At 41.6% G+C, this 24,588-nt stretch overlaps 1 protein-coding gene and 1 long non-coding RNA gene across 3 annotated transcripts in view; both read left to right on the forward strand.

Moving 5' to 3' along the window:
* Positions 1–11,483, forward strand: part of DAPK2 (death associated protein kinase 2) — a 41,169-nt gene extending 29,686 nt beyond the window's left edge. The window contains exons 8-12 of one of the 2 annotated variants that reach the window (XM_084531873.1): positions 807–959; positions 2,323–2,368; positions 6,729–6,818; positions 6,998–7,078; positions 7,657–11,483. In XM_084531873.1, the coding sequence (XP_084387999.1) occupies positions 807–959; positions 2,323–2,368; positions 6,729–6,818; positions 6,998–7,078; positions 7,657–7,731 (445 nt within the window). In that variant the 3' untranslated portion in view covers positions 7,732–11,483. Of the gene's footprint in view, positions 1–806; positions 960–2,322; positions 2,369–3,257; positions 4,923–6,728; positions 6,819–6,997; positions 7,079–7,656 lie in introns of those variants that run through there. The other variant, XM_084531872.1, reaches the window with a different exon arrangement.
* A 7,899-nt stretch (positions 11,484–19,382) lies between these two features.
* Positions 19,383–22,857, forward strand: LOC311443069. Its single transcript, XR_014697059.1, has 3 exons — positions 19,383–19,572; positions 20,930–21,020; positions 22,440–22,857. It is a non-coding gene; the product is annotated as an uncharacterized lncRNA (long non-coding RNA).
* The last annotated feature ends 1,731 nt before the right edge of the window (positions 22,858–24,588 follow it).

Here is a 24,588-nt window from a genome sequence, read left to right on the forward strand (position 1 = left end):
TTATCAAAGACAAAAGTCATCAGTCACAGTTGAGAGAGAGAGAGAGAGGCAAAATAAGCAAATCAAGATGAAAGTATTTTCTGTCTAGATAAAGACTGCTGAATTCCATTTTATTACAATGTTGTCTCTTATATCCATGCAGTTGGAAAAGAGTGCCAACAATGAAGTCTTGCATTGTTCAGAAATGGTTGGATTCTATTGCAACCGAAGTCCCCTTGTGGATTCCTTTTAATGAGCAGTGTGCCCACACCTGTCCTGTGGAGTTGGCCTCCAGACAAGGCCACGCACCTGATTTCTGGTCACACGTTGTATTGTGGTTCCAGCTGAGAAACATCTGGCTGAACCTCCTGTGCAGGGAACTTGTCAGTGGCTTTGCAGGCAGAAAATTGCAAGCAGGGTTTTTCCTGCCTGAAAAAAAAAAAAAAAAATCAATATAAATACAACTTCATCTGCTTGACTTGATGGAAGTTTCTGCCTGGTGTAGTGTTTGTGGGGTTCACAGGGACAGAGGCTCTCCTTAGCTGAAGCTTTTTCTACTTAACTAGCAGTGACTTAAATGAGACTCAGAATGGGAGAATCTCTGCATTTCTGTCAGAGCACACAGTGCTGTTCTAGAGAATTTCAGGATGACTCAGAACCACAGATGGAGCAAACCAAAGCTGGACCTGTCATTTCCCAAGTGGCATGGCTGCTACAACACAGAGATGCACAAATGTCCCAAGTGTACATTACATAGCCACTGTCATTGAATTAGAGGACCTCTGCTGTTTATTTTTCTGATTGGTTCTTCTTTCTGGCTTATCCAGGCTTAGCGGTGCATCGCCTTTCCTTGGAGAAACTAAGCAAGAAACACTTGCTAACATCACAGCTGTGAATTATGAATTTGATGAAGAATTTTTCAGCAATACCAGTGACCTGGCAAAAGATTTTATTCAGAAACTCCTGGTGAAAGATACACGGTAAGTGAAAATTCAGAAACATTCACCCCTCTTGTAGAGAAAGTTGGTGAAATAGCTTGCTGAGTAATCTGCAAAGGTTTCCCTACAATGTGTACCCTGCTATTGAAGAGCAAGACAGCAGGAAAAGTTCTGTGGCTGTGCCTATAGTGAAACGCTGCAGCTAGAAACCCTACCAAAAGGAACCAAAAGCTCCTTGGTTAAATTTTAATTTCTGGACTACATTCTCTCCCGGGTGAAACTGGTACAACAATGTGTAGGTGAAGGACTGAAAATGGTTGCAAGATCTTTAGTTCTGGGTAATCACCACTCCAATATTCCAGTCTATTATGAACTACTTGCAAGGAGATAACATTATCCCATAACACATCCTCAGAGGTTCAAGGACAGAAGAATCACTACACGTGCTCCTGCAGGAATTGTTCTTTAAGTCTCTGTGCATCTGCTACAGTCACCTAGAGTGTGTGTGATAGTTTTGTTCCTAGTTTTATTCCCAGTTATTGGGAACCCTAGACTTCAGTTCATTTCTTTCTTTTAATAAGCTACATATAGAAGTAGCATCTCATTCCCTTAAGCCTGTTTGTCCCAGAGGGATGTCAGGCCACTTGCAGTTCTTTTTAATAGTTTCATAAGGAGAAAAGAATATTAAAAAGGGACAAGCTGTTCTGTCGAGACTTCTGCAAATCCTCAGGCTTTAGTATATGTTAGGGTAGGTAAGGTCTGAGAGGTTTGCAAAGGTCTAGCAACCTCTTTATAAGCAAGGGAAAGTCAGGGATATTGGTATCAGTCACGTGTCCAGAGGCAGTCCTTGTGCAATGCTGTGATTCTGCCTTTGATGCTCAGTGGCGATAGGGTGCTGTTCACTGAACTGCCATGATGCAGGAATGAATGATCATGTTTGACTAAGTTTGAAGTGTTTCTCTTAGAAATGATATTTTCAGGAAACGGCAGCTCCAGGAATGATGTAATATTATGCTCTACCGGATGCTTTCAATATAATTAATGATGTGTATCATGATATAGTCATATTAAAGGTGTATAATTTATTCTCTAAGGATGTAGGACGAATATAAGTAATGTTTTGTCACTTTTTATAGGAGGGTACACAAAAGTACAGATTTTGGACAAGTAGGAATTAAAATTATGTGGAGTGAGGACAGCTCCTTACTGAAACTTAGAACATTTACCAATCTACACACAAAACAGATGCCTTGTGGAAAAACATAACCCAGAAGTTTGATTATTAGTCCTGGAATTATCTTGATGCATGTTCTGTTGGTTATACAAAGCCCAGGAGAAGGTCAACGGCCTTGTATGCATGGTATTTCTTATTCAAATCTGTTTTTTATTTATTTATTTATTTTAGGAAACGGCTTACCATTCAGGAAGCTCTGTCTCATCCATGGATAACGGTAAGACTGAATAAAAAGACAGATTTTTTTTTTTTTTTTTCTTCTGTGAGCAAAGCAGAAACAATGTTCTCTCTCTTATTGATGTGATAAATGGAAATCTGACCTCTAAGCCATTAGAGGTGGTACGCATCTCAAAGAGATGCACTGGAAAAGAAGCTGTTTGGATCTGACTCAATCTTAGGATTTCTGCAAACCTTAATCATGACCTTTTATTACCATAGCTTTCAAAAAGAGGGAGACAAACAAAGCTTTGATGTTTGTTGCACATACAGTGTCCTGCGTTAAACTGTGCTTTGCATTTCTCCGTCCATCTCTATGTGCATGGATATACACTGCATATTGGGTTTAGTGCTTTCTTGAGTTGAGAGTTGACCATACCCGATGTGAAAATATAATTTCCCCCAGAATATAACTGCTTGCACCATGTGTGTTGATTTGCATACATTCGTGTCTGTATGTATTTTTTTCATCATAAAAGTTGCTTGTTTGTGGATAAATCTTTCATTGAAAATACATTTGGCTAATCTCAGCATGACTAATGATGTTTGAAATCCATTTTTTGCTCTGCATTGTGTGAAGCATTAAGTGGAGTGTTTTCAGGATTGTTGTTCTTCCTTTTACAAATATGGATGTTTCTGAGACTGATTTAAAAAAAAAATTAACAAGAAAATAAACTGTGGCCTGGTACTTAACACTTACTGCATTGGAACGATTGCACGATGCTCATCACACTAGCTTTTTTTTCCTTTTAATCAAATGCATGAAGAAAAATCTGTGGGAGCAAAGAATCTTCCAGAATTGTGAAAATTCAGGCTGCATCCTTTGTGTAGACTTTGAATTATTGCACTGCCTTGTAAATGTTCAGTAATACTGCTTCCTCTATCTGAAGACTCACCAGCTGAAGGAAGAAACAAAAGTCGAAGAAAAGAAGGTTGAGAACACACAGCTGAAGACAAAACGGCTGAGAGAGTACACCATAAAATGCCATTCGAGTATGCCTCCCAACAACACCTACATCAACTTTGAGCGCTTTGCACGTGTAGTAGAAGACATTTCACTTATGGAACGAAATTTCAGCAATTTGGCTGCATCCCATGATTCTCTGCAGGACGACATTGATGCTCTGGTTTCCATTTATAATGAGAAAGAAGCTTGGTATAAAGAAGAGAATGAAAGCGTGAGGCACAAGCTCTCTCAACTGAAGTATGAATATCGTAAAATTGAATCCTTGAAGAGGCATCTACAAGACGATATCAAGACTGTAGGTGCTAGTCTCAAAGGCATAACTGGGAAATACGCTGATCTGCAGAGTCAATACGAATCTCTCAGTCAAGAGCTTTCTGAAGATCTTAAGTGGATACAAGATTTAATGAGTAGTTTTCAACCAGAAAATGGAAATGAAGCCTGTGTGAATGGAAACTTTGACTCTGTTTTCAGCAAAGATATTAGTGAATCACTAATGGACCTATTAAACAGATCTTGCTGTGAAGAATTCCTTGCAGGGTTGAATCTTGATGTAGCAGAATCAAATCAGTAATGTTGTAGGTTGGATTAGGTGCAGGCTTTGCTGCCTCTGTCTACGTACAGCAGTTTAAAAAAAAAAAAAAAACAAATCAGTTCATAATCTCTACACAAAAACATCACCTAGAACTGAAATAGAAATTCTGATGTATTGCACAAGCTGCAAAGCTGCAAAACCATAAATCCCAGTACTAAAGTTTGTAGAGTTGAAGTTATTTTCCAATGTTTGGTGTCTGAACTTGCAGGAGGTAGATTATCATTGCGGTACGGACCACATCTAACCCTGTGGCCTTTTGCACTGCTTATAGTTTATGGTTCCTAAAGTGTACCAAGTAACGAATGTGGAAAAGCAAGTAGTTCAGCCTGTACTTACTCAAGGCCAGGTGCCTGGAAACCAATAAAGAATTTGTGGTAGCATCTTTGGCTGGATGAAGGAAACAGTCATGTAGACCTGCTGTGGGCAGAACAGAAGGGAGAAATATTTGCAAATTAAATCTGTGCTCCAGCACAAAGTAAATGATGTAGTAATTTAACATTTAGTACTGTGGAAATTTGCTGTGAAATGTCTGCTGATGAAGAATGGTTAAAATTTTTTTTAGGCCTGTTATTCAGGTTGGGATCTTTTACCATCAAAAGGTATAAGCTAACAATTTATTCTTCAGTTTAAAATTCAGTTAAGTTTCCTGTCCCATACCAAAGAGATTCATTTGAAAGACAGAGCTGGGAATTTAATGAACTGATCAAATTACTATGTATGTAATTTTGCAGTGCAAATATTAATGTGAGTGATAATAAGCATAGACATCTGATTTGCTTTCTACAGTAATGCTGATGTCACAAAGCTACAATCGATTTGAGACTAGTGTTCATGCTATGATGTTTTTTCTTAAGTTTTAGAAAGTAAAAGAAAAGTTGGCCCAAACTTGAATCCTGCCCTGCTGTCTTGTATTTCAAAGAAGTCATTTGATTATGCAATATAATGTTCACAGATGTACCTCTCATTTTTGGACACAATAAATTGTTCTTTATGTAGGACACAATTCTTCCTTGATGATGTAGTTAGTGACTGAAAAAGAGATGTTGGGCTTCTGCGTACTGGGAAGGTTTGCAGGCTAGGTTCTGCAGCTAGTTTGCAGCCTCTTTACTTAGCTGCATGAATTTGCTGCAAGGTGACTTTTATACAGCTACAAGAATTAGAGAGGTAGAAGCCAAGCATCCCTGCATCAAAACTCAGGTCTTTTTTTTTTTTTTTTTTTTTTTTTTAAATAAGGAAGAGTTTTAATCTTTAAAAATAACCTAGAGCCCAGTGAGAGTTGATATCTTCAGAGAAGACTCTCAAGAAAGAGAGTCCACCTTCCCTCAGCTGTAATTTCATGTCCTCTGTTCATGTAGATTTTCTTTATGAACAAATGCCCTGGCATGATGAGAAAGAACATGAAATGAGGCCACTCTGTTCCCAAGTGTGATTGGCTGAGGTTAATATATCCGTGATTCAGTCCTTGAGGCTAGGGTTCCCACAGCCAAAGGAGGTAACTGACATACTGCTTGCAAAGGTATTCTAATGACTGAGAAAATGACAGGGACATTGCTTTGCAGGCTACTTAGAAACTGATAGGCAGTTATTAACAGTTGGGAGTGTTGTAAAGTGGGCTGTTTTGATTTGCTGATGGCTGTACTGCCAAAAGGTCACTCAGAAATTTTTCATGATGATTACGCAGCTGACATTTAGCCAGTGATATTTTTTCCACTTCAAATTGATTTCTGCTTAAGGTTTTTGTTGTACCATGCTAGCCACTTGCAGCACGAGGAAATGATATTTAGTCTTTATATGCCCTAGTTCAATAGTGTGCAAATGGTGTGTACATCTAGATGCGAAGGATGTCTAGCCCACAACTCAGTATTTGTAGAAATCAGAACTGTATCCACAGCATCTGAGGAGATAAGTGACATTTGTTGTCTCATAAACATTATTACTTTGCTTGAAAAAATGTTTAATCCTCACTGATGTGTTTTTAATTCTCCTTTAGTACTCTTTCTTTGGTTGTCTGCCTTGGTTGCATTCTAGTCCAGTTCAGATAAATATTTCTGAGTTGTCCACCTCCTACATAAGCAAATTCCAGATGAGCTGAAATGGTTGTCACTCCATAATTTTTGAAGGGTTGTCTCCCAGCCTTTTTCTTCCACTTTTACCAGATCTGGTACTGAGCTTTTATTATGTCATTCCCAGTCGAATACAAGTGTCTGGTCTTGTGGATATATTGATGTGGATTTGGAGTTCAAAAGTACTTCATTTTCAGAAGGGCTGTGTAAGGGTCTGCAGAATATCTGTTCTTTAACTCCAGGTTGGCATCCCAAAATTTTAAGCATGTGTCTGAATTTTGATGTGTATGTTCTTTTTTTTCTTTTTTCTTTTTTCTTTTTCCCCATTATTAGATACTGTAATTCTTTCCTCATACTGCCAGGATATCGGTGTCTCATGCTCTCATTTTGGGTATGGTTAAAGAACATAGTCTCAATTTTCTTCAGATATGCTGTACCATATATCCTGCTAACTAATATTCAATTACAGCTAACCTTTTCCCATTTTATTGTGATGTTTTCAGCAAAACATGCTGGAGTGAGTTTGATGAAGTGCTGCTAAGGTGATGAAGGGATTGGAGCATCTGATAAATGGGGAGAGGCTGAGAGAGGTGGGGTTGTTCAGTATCAAAAAGAGAAGGCTTGGTGGGGAACTTAGTCTATAAAAACACCTGGTCAACAGGAGTACAGAAAACTGAGCCATGCTGTCCTTATGCACCAAAGGAAGCCGAGCAATAAAATTGCCATCTTTATCTTCCAGCCACTGGACAAGCAACAAGCTTTGGTACGGCGAGAATCTGTTGTTAACTTGGAAAACTTCAAAAGGCAATATGCCAGAAGGCGATGGAAGGTATGACAGCAAGCTTTTAATCCTGCTCGTGTAAGGCTTCTTGAGTTGGATAGGGATCAGAGGGCAAGACAGAGCTTGTAAAAGTAAAAATGTAAGATCCATTAGAAAAATGAAATTTCTTTGCATGTGTCTGCAGCGCATCAGTGTTGTCTAATTCTTGTTCTTCCCTTTCTCCATAGCTTTCTTACAGCATTGTCTCATTTTGCAACCACTTATCTCGTTCACTGGTGAAAAAAGTCCTAATACAGGATGAAAGTTTGGTAGGTACCTTTTTCAAAGAGGAAGAAGAGAGGGATATTTTAATATGAATTGAATTTTACTATGCTTGCATGGATGCACAGGCCAACAGGATGGGCATGGTTTTGAGTGGGAAACCAGATAAGATCACGGCATCCTTTGTGTGCTGTTAATGCCTCTGTAGTTGCATCGTTCCAAAAATGTTGGACAAAGAGAAATGGTGACTCCACATAGCCTGTAGGTGCTTGCCACATTTATTCTATAAAGGAACAGCATGGAGGCTGCAGATTATGTCCCATATACCGTATGACAGCAATACCGTGGTGACAACCATTTCATATACCAGAGCAGTAACTGTCCTGTCTGAATGAGCAATGAGTGGTTGTATGGAGTCTGCACAGCTACTCTTGTCACCAGCAGTGTGATGGAGGGTGGGGAACCCGTCACTGCATGTGAGCTGGAATGAAACTCTGGGATATTTCTGTTACCTTTACACTAATGATACCTAATAATACCAGATACGCTAATAATACCAGAGTATCATATTTAGCAGTGTGGTATTACATTTATGTGACTGAAACAATGTGCTTTTTTATTTCAGAGAAACTGTGAAAGTGATGGTGAGGATCTTCAGCAAAGAAAAGCCACTCTTCAGAGAAGAAGCAGCATATCCTAGTGTCATTAGCATTCCATGGGCAGGGAACAGAGCAAAGTTTCATCCTTGCTGAAAAAGCAGTTCTGACAGCAGACCTTGACTTTAGTCTGAATCCTTGGTATGATGCTTCCCACTTCTCAAACAACACCAACAACTGGATAATGTTGTTAAACATCTACTGAGCATTTTAGAATGTTGTGGGGATGCAGATTTCCAGGGAAATGCTGCAGCACAGGCACCACATGTGTGCTTTTATATATTGGGCTTTTTGGGATACTTAAGTCTATTTGTGGTATCAACTGCACTCAGGATGTGGGTTTTCTACTGATATTCCTTAACTGCAGAATAATTCACATTTTGCACAATGACTAAGTCTATGTACATTATTTCAGTCAGGGAATTTGTTACTGAGTCTTAAAGAAACTTTTATATGATTTTTGTATTTGCTTATAGCATATCTGATAGCAGATATCTGACAGGTGTCATTGGCTGTGTGCAATACTCACTCTGCTATTGCTGTCATTGAGGAGAAAATCATAGTGCCATCATAACCTTGATTTCATCAGCCTAGCAGTAAACAGTTCTCTATTCCAACAAGAATTGTGCTGTGGCCATCATCTGTGGCTGGTGGATAGAAGACTAACACAGCTGCCATTGGTCAGTTGAGTACAACTGATTCTTGCCGCTGAGAGAATGAGATGTCTCAGGGCATTTTTTGTATGAGGAAAGATTTAAAAAAAAAAAATAACCTGTAGAGGTGTAGAGGTTGTCATGTACCCAAATAAAACATTTTTACAGAGTGATGGGGGGATGCCTCACCAAAACAGGGCACTTAAAAAAAGCCAGAGTATATATAAAAAGAAGTCTTTAGTCTTTATTAGACTTTTTTATTTTTTATTTTACTTTGTCAGCAAATTGGAGATTCATTAACACCTATTTACATAGGTGCCATTCAAATGTAACCCAAACTGCACATACCTGTATTTTATTCCAGGGGGTTGTATTGAAAATTGAGTAAACCAGCATTCTGAGATAACTCCTTTGTGCTAGGAAGTTGTATCAGCCTAACTCAATCCATATAATAAAAACCAGTGTTGTTCAATTGGTACAAAAAAGGAGCATAGATGAGGCTATTTTTTGTATTGAATATACTGGTTGTTAAAAATTCATATTTATTTTGCCATTTAATAAATCAAAAATCACAAAGCAAACCTCCTAGAAAGAGAAATAGATTGACAGGAAAAATGATTTTGTTTGGCTTTACAATGATCACTTCCAGCTTCAGGTTTTAGAGCTGAAGGTGTGAACCAGGTTTTGAAAACTGGTATTAGGTTAATTTTGCCTGTAATCCAGTTTCTGAGAAAGAAAAATGTGCTACTTTTATTTATACTTTTGCATCCTTTCTTAGGCAAAGGCTAAAATGCAGTTGACAAGAAAGTATTTCTGTGAAAGGAAGGAAACGTACAAGAAGGATTGCAGAAGAGAGGCAGAAAGTATGAGTTGAGGGAAGAATAACTTAAATTGAAGGAAGTGGGGAGGGGGCAAAAGCAGTGGGGAAGCAAGTGAGTAAAAGAAGTGATGTGTAGGGAGCAGAGGTGAACCTGGACTGGGAATGTTGAAGGAAGGGCAAGAGAAAGTAGGTATAGAAAATGTGAAAGCAGGAGAATGAATGTTTTGGCAAATATGACACTGCATTTTGATACTATTGCTTTCATTTCCGTTTATTTCATCTCTTGTGTTGCCATGGTCTGTGACGTGTCTGGACAAGTAAGGAGAGGGAGCATGGACTTCCCATTTGACTGAAAGGTGTTCTCTTAGCTTTCTGTTTAATTTTTAAGGTAGAATACTAGTGAAACCCAGAGAATGGTAGATATTGCACAAGTATTACAAGATCAGGCTAACGTTTCTAGGTCAGTTAATCATTTATTTGTATTAGCTAATTTATATTAAAACAAGAAACTGCCTCTGCTTGTTAGGGTTTTAGTTCAAATCTGCTCCTTGGGCTAGCAATGTTGGAAAGGGAGTTGACTTGTTTTTTTGTTTTTGTTTTGGTCCCCCAAGAGAAGATGAGGTCGTTTTGGTCAACCAGGGAAAGTTAGAACTGTGCAGCTACAGATTCTTTGGCCATCTCTTTATTTCTTTGGCCATCTCTTTATTTCTTTTTTTACCAATAGTTTTAGTTGTTCTAATAAGCCTTACCTCATCACAGCCAGCTGGATACTAGAAGTTTGAGATGGATCCATGGCCAGCCTGGCATTGTTTTAAACTCCATTTTAAATCAAGGATGGTGTGGCAATTTAACACCAGTGCTCTCGTGCCTTTTCCTCTTCTCTTACCAAATTTTGAGGGGCTCTTCCCACAAAGAACCAGATAAGTTTGAGTCCAGCCTTTCCAGCTCCAAAGCTGAGAGGCGTGATGTTTTAAGTGACTATTTTGTCGCTTCGTCAAACTGGGGTTATATTGGTAGTTCACTCGGCTGACCCATACCCTAGATTGAGCACTAGGAGGTTTATTAAACAATACAGGGGGAAGGAAGGAACACTGTGAGTTTGTTTGTTTGTATGTCTGTTTTTTTTTTTTTCCCCCAAATTTCCTTAGTTCTGCTTTGATCAGTTGAGCTCTGAGACATTTGTCAGTGAAGCCAACCCCTTTCAGCTAGACCAGGTATGGTGGCAGCCACTCGTGCCATGTTCCAGCGTGGCCATGCAACGAGCTCAAGGCTTGGATTGTGCAGCAGCGTTAACTGCAGAACAATCTTCCTGCCATTTTTTTCCTCTTTGCTTTTTTTTGCTTTTCCTCTTTGCTTTTTTTTTTCCTCTTTGAAGAGAACACAGTTCTCTTCTACTACAATGCTAAATAATCTTTCAAGTAGGTTAATAATTGGTTTTTTTTATTATTATTATTTTTTTTATTTAAGTCACTAAATGTTTGTTTATTTCGGCATGTAGGGAATCTACCCATGTATACCTGTCTGTTAAACTCTTGGCCATATGTGCTTAAAGCTGTTCCGAACTGCCTGTGTGCTGCTAGCAGAGCTTTTGAGGTGTGGGATTCTTCCCACCTTCTGAAATGCTGCCCTCCGCTCCCTTTTCATCTGAGGGGTTTGGAAATAAATTGCTCGACATTGAGGCCTTTTGCACTGTGAAGCGGCATCACAGGGACCAATTAAATCAGCTGTTTGCCTTCCGTGTAGTTTCTTATATTGTAATGGACAGAGGTGGACCGTTCTCATCAGTGGAACAATCCTGATGAAAACCAAGGTTTTAATGAATGATATACATTCTTGTTAAAGGTTTTAAATGCTCTCACTGTTGTTCAGAATATTTTTGGAATGGAATAGGCTCTGTACTTGTTGCCATATTCATACTTATTAATTAATATTGTGGAAATTACCCTGTCACAATTTGAGCTTTACTTGTTTTTATCATTCATCCTGTAGAAGTTGAGAACAGATTTTTGTTATAATGTTCACCGAGATGATTTTGTATATATCTTCTAAATGTATTTTATATATAAAGAAGGGAAAAAAAAGTAGAAAATGAACAATTAATTATTCTTAATTGCACTGTGCTGTGTTTGTACATGAGGAACCTGGCGAGAGCTGAAAGCCGGAAACAAAGCAACTGTTTTATTTAAATAAGTTACGACTTTTTATTTTATGTTACTGCTGTTTTTTAAATCCCTGTGCCTATGTTTTTATTAAGAGAAACCGTGACGTGTATGCGCCCGGAGTGGCTCAGGCCGTCGGAAGCAATAAAGTCGATTTGCTCAGACACCGCGCGGCGCCTCCCGCCTTTTCTGTCAGCGGGCGCGAGCCCCGCCCTACCCCGTTCCCGCCTTTCCCGCGGGGCCCCTTCCTGCCGCTGCTGCACCGGCCGCCTTCCCGCCCGCGGCGGCACGTGCCGGTGGCGCGAAGGCAGTGGCGGGCCCGAGCCGCTCCCCTCACGGCGGCGGCAGGGGGGTGTCCCCGCTCCCTGCCTCTGTCCCTCCCGCGGGGCTGGGCGCGGGCGGTCGAGGAGAAAGCTCGGGGTGGCCGCAGCCCTTGGGGCGCTGAGGAGAAAACGGAGGCGCTGCCACGGGGCGCCCCCGCTGCCTCCAGGAGCCAGGTGAGGCCGCGTCCTCCAAACTTTTTACTTAAAGGTGTCTTTTGCCTTCGCATAGACCTTTAACTACACTAACTTTAGGGCCTGTCTGTAAGGTACTGTGTGTGCTTCAGTGATGTGTTAGAAATTGGGGTGGATGAGATGCACCTTACGGCTGGGCAGGGACGGCTGGGGACCATCACCCCGGGGAGGATCAGGAGCCTGACGAGGTGAGGTTACAGCAGGACTCAGCAGCTGCGTTGGAAAAGCTGGAGCGCTTGTGGGGGTTGGCCAAAGCTGTGTCACAGCCAGGGCAATCGGGTGGGTTGCTGAGGCTCGGAGGCAGAAGTTTGGTCCAGAAGCAATGGCAGATTGTTCATTGCACACAGCTGAAGCAGCTCTGTGCCTTTGGTTTGAGTGGTGCTTGTAAGAAAGGCAAAGTTTCAATGCCCCCGACAAGGATATGCCGTGTTTAAGAGGAAGCAGCTGACAAGCTTGCATAGCTGTACACTGCTTCGCATATTACTGAAAGAATAGCCAGTGAAGGCTGCTAATAGGCAGCTATCAGATGCGTACTCTTCTGAGGCTGTGGTGGATGTTAAAATTTTTTCTCCTGCTTCTGAAAAATCTGGCCTGGAAGAGCTGAGTGACAGAAGTCGTCACTCGGAACAACGCTGTCTTCTGGCAGGAGGCCTCCAGTTACAGGGTTTTCAGTTCAAACAGGTAATGGGTCTGACTCTGTATTTCAGGCTTCAGAAGAGTAGCTAAAGACAGGTATTGCTGAATAGTTCCCAGCAGGATTTGGGCTGTGTTCCTGACTCATTTTTTGGAAGTGCAGAGAAAAGTGTTCCCAGGGAAAATCTGGGAGAAGAATTAGACTGCAGTGGAAGAATTGGTGAAAAATCCACCTCTGAGGTTGGGGCAAACAAACTTTCCTTAAGAAGTTGTCTTATATGGGATCAAAAAGCACTTTCTGAAACAGGTAGTTGATTGTTTATGTCTCCTACTTTAAAATAAAATGAGCTTAGGGAGGCTTTCTTGGAAAACTGATAGAATACACAGCCTTAAATGACTGTATATCAATCTGATTCTGCCTCACTCCACTGCTTGTAATGCAGATGGTACCAACTCAAATAAATACACATCATATGGCAGTACTTGTCACACTGCATGTTATACCTGTACAAAAACCTGATAGAACATTTTAAGAGTGAATTTTTCTTTACTGGCGCTCAGCATTTTAGAATCATAGAATCATAGAATATTCCGAGTTGGAAGGGACCCATAAGGATCATCAAGTCCAACTCCTGGCACCACACAGGTCTACCCAAAAGCGTAGACCATGTGCCTAAGTGCACAGTCCAATCGCTTCTTAAATTCAGACAGGCTCGGTGCAGTGACTATGTCCCTGGGGAGCCTGTTCCAGTGTGTGACCACCCTCTCGGTGAAGAACCTCTTCCTGATGTCCAGCCTAAACTTCCCCTGCCTCAGCTTAACACCGTTCCTGCAGGTCCTGTCACTGGTGATTACAGAGAATAGGTCACCTGCCTCTCCACTCCCCCTCGCGAGGAAGTTGTAGACCGTGATGAGGTCCCCCCTCAGCCTCCTATTTTCCAGGCTGAACAGGCCCAGTGGCCTCAGCCACTCCTCATACATTTTCCCCTCTAATTGAGTCTTAATTGAATAATGATAAAGCAGTGCAGTAGTTAACAAAACTTTAATTTTCTGTTGTATGTGTGCAGGAGGAGTGTTGGTTTACAAAATTGCCTAATTATTACCAAGGCAGCTTATAATGTTCTTTTAGAGTCAGGCTTTCTTTTGACCTGATATAATACTGATGTTTTTCTTAGTCTGTCTTTAAGTTAATTAAGCCTACACAAGATGATGTGCATTAATGAAGAAATGGATATCAATGGGTAACATGCCAAGTGACAGAAGATCTGCAGTATGCAGTCATTCTGGCACTGTGCTGAAGAAAGAGCACCTGATCAAAAATAAGATCAACAAAAGTAGTGGCTCTTTGTGTTGTGTGTATCTAAAACTCAGGTCCAGGGAAGGCAGGCACCGAGACTGTCCAGCATTGTGGTTGTGGAGAGGGAGCCTTTGCTGATCATGGAAAAAGCCTGAGAAGTATATGAGATACGTGAGTGATTTGCTCTAATTTAAAAGTGATTTCTTAGAAAATGAATATGGTCGTGTAAGGATTGGTCTGAGTAAGTAATTAGTGGTGATTAAAAAATAATGATATATCAGTGTGATTAGGAACAAAGCAGCTCTTTCATAGGAAAATAAGAGTCTGAATTTCAAAGCCTTCAATTATAGAAACAAGGAACCTAATTTCATACATGTGTTGAGGTATGGGAAGGGCTATTTCACGTAGACATGGTTGTGAAATCCTCTTTCAAATACGTTGTGCATTTAAGTTTTTGAAAACCTATTCTGGTAGTTTCTTTGGTGAAAAGTTTAGGCTTTAGATGTAATTCTATTATCAACTTCGTGGATTGCATATTCTTTACAATTGTTTTATCTGCATTTGGAAACACTAAACAGGACTGTATAGCAGCAAGCCAAGACTCTTGAGAGGTGATAGATAAATGAATGCTGGCCAGCCAGCACGATGGGAATGACTTAGGTATTCCTGAGTTTGAGTGGCTTTCAACTTGCCGGAACAAGTTGTTAGTTGTTTTTTGTTCGTTTGTTTGTTGGCTTCTAAACGTAGTGCTAGAATTAGCAGAGTAGGAGGCAGAAAGCCCTAAGAAGGTTAATTGTGTACAGCTGAGATCAGCGCCCTAGATTAATGTTGCTGGGGTTGTCATTTTGTTGTAGCCTTGGTCATTTTTTTCTAATGCCAAGTCTGGTAAAACTGAATTGCCCTCAATATATTTTGCATCACTTACAGATGATGAGATGCTTGTTAGGTTCCGTAACTTTAGTTCCTGCAGTAGACGTCAGCAAATAAATGGAAAATTAACTTTTGAGTACTGTGTACACCTTGATTCAGTTGCCATCTTTGTTTAAAATGGGAGTAAGTGCTTTTAGACTGGAGTTCCCTCTTTATGCTGATAGCGTTTTATAATCGTGCAGCAATTTACATGTTTTAAAGGACTGCATAAGAATTAAGTCAGAGGGAAATTCAGTTTGATACACATCACTGAATAGATGAGGAATAATGGTCTGACTTAGGTTTATTGAAAGGTTTTTTGTTATCACAGTCTTGACATTACAACTCATTGTGTGCATTTGGGTACATTGAGTGGTCTGCATCTGTAAGAAGATGCGACTGAGTGCTCTGCTTGCTTACACTTGTATGCTTGCAGATGTATTACCAAAAGAGAAGTGGTTTTAGTCTTTGTGTAATGCACAATATTAGAAAAGGTCCTAGTGAATTGCTCATAAAGTTCAAAGCCAGTATCAGTAGGTGAGTTCTAATTTTCCAAAGGTGTCAGCGAAGGTTTTATTTATAATGGTTGTTTCTGAATACTCAAAATAATTGCTTTTGTAGTGGTCCCTAACACCAGGAGAAACTTATTCCAAAATTTCAAGCTTCCTTTCTGCTTGGGAATCAAAATATGTGAAATGCTCATTCTGAAGGAAAAAGTGAGTGAAAATAAGATGAGGAGCAATTAGTCTCACACTGTGTATGCACAGGTGCTCATTTTATTAGAGTGAAAGCTAAACTACCTGTTTCTCAAGTGTGACATTGTATTGATGCTTCTGCATTGTCTTTGGGCAAAACACATGAAACTTGCTCTAATTCTTCAGAATAAAATTTTTCAGAAGAAATGGAAATTGTTATGAAAGAGAGCAAAACAAGCTTTCAGCATTCCCATGGGATGCTTAGAATTGGTTGTAGTGGGTTTACATGGCAAGGTTTTGGTAGCAGGGGGCCATATGGGTGGTTTCTGTGAGAAGGATCTAGAAGCTGCCCCATGTTTGGTAAGGGCCCCATTGTTTTCCAGAGCTGAGCCAATAAGCGATGTTGTTTTGCGCTTCTGTGAGAGCATAGTTAAGATAGGGAAAAAAAACGCTGCGCCACACAGCAGCTGGGAGAGCGAAGGGAGTGAGGAACGGCCTTGCAGGCACCAAGGTCAGTGTAGAAGGAGGGGGAGAGGTGCTCCAGGTGCCGGAGCAGAAGTCCCCTTCGGCCTGTGGTGAGGCCCATGGTGAAGCAGGATGTCCCCCTGCAGCCCATGGAGTACCACGGTGGAGCAGGGTTCCACGCTGCAGCCCGTGGAGGAGACCACGGTGGAGCAGGTGGCCCTGCACCGACGGAGGCTGCTGCCTGTGGAAGACCCCTGCCGGAGCAGATTCCGGGCCGGACCTGTAGCCCGTGGAGAGGAGCCCACGCAGGAGCAGGTGACTCGGCAGGAGCTGCTGCCCGTAGGGGAGCCAGGTTGGAGCAGTTTTCTCCTGAGGGATGGACCCCGTGGTACGGACCCATATCTGGAGCAGTTCTGGAAGAGCTGCTGCCTGTGGGAAGCCCACGCCGGATCAGTACATCAAGGACTGCATCCCGTGGGTGGGACCCCACAGCACAGGGGACGAGAGTGACCGAGAAGGAGCAGCAGAGAAGTGCTGTAGACTGACCGTAACCCCCATTCCCCTGCGCCGCTCGGGGGGAGGAGGTGGAAGAGGGTGTGTGGGGGGGGGGAAGGTGCTTTTGGTTTCTTTCCTTTGTTTCTCACTTCCCGAGCTTGTTAGTGATAAGCAATAAATCTTACTATCTCCCTATGCCGAGTCTGTTTTGCCCGTTACAATAATTATTGCGTGATCTTCTTGTCCTTATCTCAACCTTTGAGCCCTTTTCATCGTATTTTCTCCCCGTTCCTCTTTGAGGAGGGGGAGTGAGAGAGCGGCTGTGGTGGAGCTCAGCTGCCCACTCAAGCGGAACCACCACATCGTTTTGAGTCAGTTTTCCATGTTGAATGAACATAAATGTTGCCAGTCCAAAGAAAGGTTATGTTGGTGGTTTAATGCCCCTGTAATTGGATGAATCAGAGGTTTGTCTCCTTACCCATGTTTCTTTCTGATGACTACAAGAACTGCCATATGCTGTGTTGAAATAGTCTATTTAAACTTTTCTTAGCTATTGCACATCACACCAGGTGTGTGTGGTTTGCACCCGACTACATGCTAATCTCCAAGTACCTGGGAAGTGACACAACATTTACTTTTGATTTTTGCACAGTAAAAATGTAAATAGGACTGTGATCTTAAGGGCAGTTATTTCAGAGTATGTGGACAGCTACAAAATGTTAATCGAGATCTGACCAAATGCTAATGATCAGTGGAACACAGATAAAACATAATGAAAATGAGTCTGGTCTTCCCATGCCTTACCTAATTAAAATATGAAGGAATGTAGCAAATCTGTTGAGTATTCTATTTAAGATATTATAGCATGTCTGTAACCATGGTATCTGAGCACCTTCTAGTCACGGACAGCTTTCATAATGATGTGAAATCCCCTCTAAGGATTTGAAAGGAACTGTTACACTTGACTTTTTTTTTTTTTTTTGTCACCTAGGTTCTTGCTTATAAAAGGATTGCTATTTGTGAAAAGACTTGCTTTCATGCTTTTCTTTAAATGTAAACTTAAAATCTTCTCATTACAGAACTGTAACTTCAGGAGAAGTTAAATACCTTGTCAGTTCACAGCCAAGATACAGAATTCACTACTGTGGGAAGCTGCTGGTCATTTCCTGGGTGTGTTTTTGCTGTAGTTGATGCAGTATCCTACAGTGTTGAGTGGCACTGTGTAGCTGGAGGTGCACCATCTCTGAGATGATAGAAAGCTGCAGCCTTGTGGCCATTTCATAAGGGCAGCTGTGGGCTGCGGTAGGCTGGCCAGGTTCCCACTTCAGCAATTCCTTCTGGCATGCCTGAGGTGCGTCCTGCTGCTTCAATGGGATGCAACGTCCTTCTTTTGCTTCCTGCTCTATATTGGCATTTAGACATGCCCCCGTGTCGCATTGGTATGTGAAACTACTGTCATCCTTAATGCGGTAAAAATAGTATGCATCTTTAGATAGAGAAGAACATTTAGAATTGAACTAAAAGCCTGACCTATGAGCTCTCCACAAGATGTGATCATCCATCTATTTTAGATGCTCTCCTAAGGGGTCTTTGACCTATGCTGCTCTGCTTCTCTGTTTAGATCTAAGCCTCCCTGACCTTCCTTGCAAAGCCCGAAACTCCTCAGCAGCCTGCTTCAAGGGAAGAGCCCCAGTCTGGGCTCTTTCCATTGCTGTACACTTTCAGTCTGTCTTGCATGAGTTCAGGGAAGGTGGTTGATCTGGGCTATGTTACAGCAGCCAGGATTGGGGTAATCACTTGTTTGGAACTTGGATGGTCTCATGCTGGGGCCTGGAAAGATGGACAGACAGAGCCTGTCCCTCCTGACCTCCCATCGTTTCACTGTCGTTTCACCTAATTGTCTGCCTGTTCCATGTGCGTGATGCCCTGATCTGGACCCCAGTATTCATCTCCCTGGCACTGTTTCATCCCAGTAATTCCCTAGGAGGGGATGGCACTACTGGGGACGGTGAGGTCTGGGTGAGCAAAACGGTGTGTACTGGCTCGGTAGCAGTCCCCATTGTGTCACAAAGATTCTGCCCCAAGGCTTACCAATAATGGAGAAAAGATAATTGGATAATATTCCTTGGTTGAAGTGTGCATTATGTCAGGGAGCTTCCTCTGTGCCCAGGCCACCTTATTTGTATTTCTGCTTTTAGACTGTGTCTTTCACTACTCATACTGGCATTTTTATAAAAATCTGTCAATGTTGCAGTATCACGTGTTAGATGTTTAGTTTTTATACCTTGGCCTTTGAAATCTTGGGGGCAAGGTCATCTACAACAATCTTCTTTGGGCTACCATCTCATCTGTAGGTTGCAGTTTCCCTTTCTGTTAATGCTTTGAAGTCACAGATAGGCATCAAGGGGCAGCAGCTGTACACTTCTATGTTTTTTTAGTCATGAAGCTCTAGTCATCTTTCCAGCATCACATGAGCAATAATATTACTCTTGTATTGTTTTATTCAACTGCTGTGTGAAAGGGTGACATCAGTTAGGACTTGAATTCCGTAAGTTTGTGGTGTATATTTTTTAAGACACCTGTTAGACAGAAGATAGATCTAGGTGCATTTCTTGGAGTGGCATCTCTTCGTTAAAATAGTTTACTCTCTGTTCTGTATGGCTATACATGCTGTATGCGGGTGGCTTGTACTTCAGGCATTGAAAATATTGCTGACAGAACACCAGGCTAACTCGTTCCGATGTTTCCCCCCTTCTGTCTTGTACCCAGTTGATGCTAGAGCCTCACCTCTGCTCAAGGCTAACATTAGCTAGCATTAAACTGGGACACGCTGCATTTTTAAGCAGCTGGATCACGCACTATTCCAGTGGACTTCCTCCATGCTGGGCCACAACAGCAGATGTCCCCCCACCAAGTGCGAGGTGGTGGCTGCCAGCCGATGCTGCTGAGGGTGCTGAGCAGAGGCCAGCTGGCAGGGCTCTGGTGGGAGGCTGGCTGGCCTTGAAGTGCTTTGCACATGGGCTGGCTCTGATGTTGGTGGGCAGGAGAGGAAACTGGACTATGCCCATCAAAAAGGGGAGAAAGGCTTGTGGGTTATGGAGGCAGGGGAGTTTACATAGATGTTGGTGGATGGCTGGGCTTGTTGGGGTAGGATCAGCGTGTCATGTAGTGGAAGCAAAGTTGAGGGAGATGAAGGTGGTTGCAGTGAGTGTGGGCTCGTCCATCTTCCTGAGGCACAATCGTGGTTTGTATCTTCTAATATTATAGTTGTTTTTTTTTTTTTGTTTTTCTTCCTCAGTGACACCCCACAGCAACAGAAATGAGATAGCTTCTGTCCTTCCCATGTCACCCTGTTTCAACTTAGCACCCTGGTGCTTGTCTTGGTGGTATGTTTTATTTCATAGCTTGGACTTTGATTTTAGCACCTGTATTCAGTACTGCACGAACTCGCTCCTATTCAAAACTATAAAGGATTTCCATATTTAATTCCAGGCTACATTATCATGCACTAAAGGACAGACTTTTATTCACCTGTCTCAGCGATAGTTTGCTTGTTTCTTGGAGTCCATGTTAAATTTTGTAGTTTTTTTTTTTTTGTAGCTTCTAAGATACTGTATGCTTCATCATAATCTTCCTTCTCTTCCTGTACTCTGCCTGAAAGAATGGTTTCATTGCTACTAAGCTGTGCCTATTGAACCTCTCAAATTTTGTGATGTTATATACTTTTTGGCTTCCCTGTGTTGCATCTTTATGAAAACTTTTGACTTCTTATACTTTACCTGCTTATTTTCCTAGTGTTTCCTAGTGTTGACCAGTGCATCCACACTTGATGTTGTCATATTTCCTCTTGTTGTATATTTCCCTTATAAAGCTGATGTATCCTGTCCTTTTCTGTGTGTTTGGTGACATCTGTTTGTTTTACTGGGCATATGCTTATCTGTACTGCTGACAGTGAAGGCTTGTATTTGTTTTTGAGAATTTCTCCAGTGCTCTAACTCCTAATATTTTTCTTTCTCCCATATCAAAGCTTATTTTTTATTTTTTTTTACTGCCTGCTAAGAATTTGTAGGCCATTTATGGCCATGAAATAACAAGATCTTATGTTCTTATTCTACTCCAGTTGAATTACCTACTTATCCATGGTTCTTCTAGCTATTTGATTTTTTTTTTGTAGTTAGCTTCAAGCAGTTCAAACAGCCTATCCAGGTGTATATAGATTTTTTCCTATTTATTCACAGAATTTACCTAATCATGCATTTTGATTGTATTTGAAAGTAAGCAGCTAAGAATATGTATGGGCTTCAGGTCTGCTACAATACCTGTTTAATGCTTGTTTTTGTAATACTTCTGATTTCCAGCTTGCAAGAGGACACAATTCTCAGGTGTTGTGTAGAGGAGTTATAATTTTTATTTTTTTTTTCTGGTAGTTTGTGCTGTGAACAGCCAAGTCAGCATCAGTCAAGAATCACAAGTATAGGATAAGCTAAACAGGATTTTTACAAGCTAATATATCTTAATGTATGCTTTTATCTCAGCATTCCAACTCAGATCACACAAAGCATGACCAAAAATGATCTTAAAGCATCTGCTTCTCTTCAAAGACAGGTACACCAGATATCTAATTGTATATCAATGTGATAAACTCTACATGTGATAACAGAGTATGACCTTTGAGATCTTCAGCTGGACAAGGTATTTGACCTAGTGAATTTCTAGTTCAACTCAAAAAATTTTCCTTTCTAAATTTTTCTTTTCCTTTTGGCACCTCCTTCACCTTCTCATGTTTCCTTTTTTGTCATGCTGGCTGGTTATTTAAATAATGGGGGAAAAATCATCAGTCAGTACTGATGATTGTATTGTTGTTTTGTCTTTTGATTTATCTTCTCTATGCTTATTAATCATTTCTGTGACTGCTTATGTTGCACATAAACAGGGCTCTATTTTAAAAATGAAGACAGCCCTAAAGTAATAAAATGAAGCAACCTAACACTGGAAGCTTTTGTAAGAAGCCTGAGCAAAACTGCTGACTCACAACATATTCTGAACAAATTAAATTGCACTGTCAGCTACTACCTTTGGAAGGAAAGAGGAAAAAAAGAATTTTTACTATTATCCACATTACTGAACCAATTGAGTTTAACTGGGGATCATGGATTCTCCCAAGCACTTTGTCTGAATGGATTATTATTTTAGTCACTTCTGTTATCTGTAGTTGACAACACACCATGTGAAAGATAGACACATCTAGGCTAGGCCAAAACCAGCTCTCTTGCTATTAAATTGGAAGCATTCTCATAAGTACCATGCTGATTAATTTTAAACAAACAAACCCCTCACTTCTATCTAAATACAGTACTGAAGGTAGCTGTTCTATATTTGTGGTAGCTCATTAGGATTTTCCGTGGATAGATGACAAGATGCTATGGCCATTTATCAATTAGCATTAAAAAATGTTTCAAGGCCGCATTTAACTGTTCCAACTAATTGCGTATCTTTATTCTTTTTTTTTTTTTTTTTTTTTTTTTTTAATTACTGAGAAACTTGGAATGAGAGACAGTATAACTTCCCTACGATATTATTTAATTTTACCTTGGGAAGTTCGGCAACGATGGACCTTGTTTAAAATTCCAGTGATTAATATCTATATTTAATAACATTTTGTTACTGAATTTTGGAGAGTGCTTTATAATACAAAATAAATTCTCAGGTGCTCAAGGATATTCTTTAGTAAGTTCATAACAACAAACTAGTCCACAGGAATTACAGGCTGCTCTTCACTTGGCACTGAAAAAATCAAGAATTGTAATTTGGCTAATACTCTTTTAAATTAAAGAATTTTAGGAATAGGAATGAGAGGAAGAAAAAAGGAAGGTATATAGAGAATGAAAAATGAGATTTTTTTAAATGATGTCTTGTTATACTAGCAGCTGTCTTGTGCTGTGTGTGTCTCAAGATAATGGTGTTCAGCGCTCTGTAACAGGGAGCAGAGAAATTAACTTTTGTTGAATTTACTGCCAACAGTCGTCATCTGGTAGAATTTCACATTCCTTCTCACACTTGGGATTTTTTGAATATTTCTGTTATGTTTGTTACAACTTTTTTTTTTTTCAGTGACTGATCAAAACTGCAATTTTAGCCTGCAGAAATCTTCAAGTCTGAATGTAAAAGGCAGTACAGCCAATACTGATGTTATGCTGATTTCCTCAAGTGAGATTACCTACACATTTCATCAGGTGATGCCATTTAAGGGAAACTTCAAAATGGTGTTTTGAACTGTTGGAACGCTGGAGGAACCACATCTTGAAGACCGACACTTATTTGCTAGGGAAATCTCACCTTAGGAAAAGGTATACCAAATGTTCTAGGGAAATGAGTTGAAGGAAGAATTCTGTTTTTCACCAAGTTCTTCAAATTTGGAAATAAATAAATCCACACCTATGAGTTAATACACCAGAATTTTTATTACTGATTTGTTAATATTCCATGTATTGGAATATTATCGTCGGGAAGGCCAACAAAGCTAGTGTCCTGGTCGGGGTCTGTTATAGACCGCGAAACCAGGATGAGGAGACGGATGAGGAGTTCTACAGGCAGCTGACAGAAGTTGCGAAATTGTCGGTGCTTGTTCTCGTGGGGGACTTCAACTTCCCTGACGTATCCTGGACGCACAACACAGCCCAGAGAAAGCAGTCTAGGAGGTTTCTGGAGAGCGTGGAAGATAGCTTCCTGACACAGCTGGTTAGTGAGCCTACCAGGGGTGGTGCCCTGCTAAACCTTCTCTTCACAAACAGAGAAGGACTGGTGGGAGATGTGGTGGTCGGAAGCTGTCCTGGGCAGAGTGACCACGAAATGGTGGAGTTCTCTATTCTTGGCGAGGCCAGGAAGGGGACCAGTAAAACCGCTGCATTGGACTTCCAGAGGGCTGACTTTGAGCTGCTCAGGACGCTGGTTGGTAGAGTCCCTTGGGAGGCCGTTCTGAAGGGCAGAGGGGTCCAGGAAGGCTGGGCGCTCTTCAAGAAGGAAATCTTAATGGCGCAGGAGCGGTCCGTCCCCACGTGCCCAAGGACGAGCCGGCGTGGAAGAAGACCGGCCTGGCTCAACAGAGAGCTGCAGTTTAAGATTAGGAGAAAAAAGAGGGTTTATAATCTTTGGAAAAGCCACTGAGGAGGACTATAAGGATGTTGCGAGGCTGTACAGGGACAAAATTAGAAAGGCCAAAGCTCATCTGGAGCTCAATCTGGCTACTGCCGTTAAAGACAACAAAAAATCTTTTTACAAATACGTCAAGGCAAAATGGAGGACTAAGGAGAATCTCCATCCTTTACTGGATGTGGGGGGAAACCTTGTTACAAGAGATGAGGAAAAGGCGGAGGTGCTTAATGCCTTCTTCGCCTCAGTCTTTAGCGGCAATACCGGATGTTCTCTGGATACCCAGTACCCTGAGCTGGTGGAAGGGGATGGGGAGCAGGATGTGGCCCTCACTATCCACGAAGAACTGGTTGGTGACCTGCTACGGCACTTGGATGTGCTCAAGTCGATGGGGCCGGATGGGATCCACCCAAGGGTACTGAGAGAACTGGCGGAGGAGCTGGCCAAGCCGCTTTCCATCATTTATCAGCAGTCCTGGCGATCGGGGGAGGTCCCAGTTGACTGGCGGCTAGCAAATGTGACGCCCATCTACAAGAAGGGCTGGAGGGCAGACCCGGGAAACTATAGGCCTGTCAGTTTGACCTCAGTGCCAGGAAAGCTCATGGAGCAGATGATCTTGAGAGTCATTATGTGGCACTTGCAGGGCAAGCAGGCCATCAGGCCCAGTCAGCATGGGTTTATGAAAGGCAGATCCTGCTTTGACGAACCTGATCTCCTTATATGACAAAGTGATGTGCTTGGTAGATGAGGGAAAGGCTGTGGATGTGGTCTACCTTGACTTCAGCAAGGCTTTTGACACCGTCTCCCACAGTATTCTCCTCAAGAAACTGGCTGCTCTTGGCTTGGACTGGTGCACACTTCGTTGGGTTAGAAACTGGCTGGATAGCCGGGCCCAAAGAGTTGTGGTGAATGGAGCCAAGTCCAGTTGGAGGCCAGTCACTAGTGGTGTTCCCCAGGGCTCTGTGCTGGGGCCAGTCTTCTTTAATATCTTCATCGATGATGTGGACGAGGGCATTGAGGGCACCCTCAGTAAGTTGGCAGATGACACCAAGTTAGGTGCGTGTGTCGATCTGCTCGAGGGTAGGAAGGCTCTGCAGGAGGATCTGGATAG

This window comes from Aythya ferina, assembly GCF_964211825.1.
Source record: "Aythya ferina genome assembly, chromosome: 11".
Lineage (NCBI taxonomy): Eukaryota > Metazoa > Chordata > Aves > Anseriformes > Anatidae > Aythya > Aythya ferina.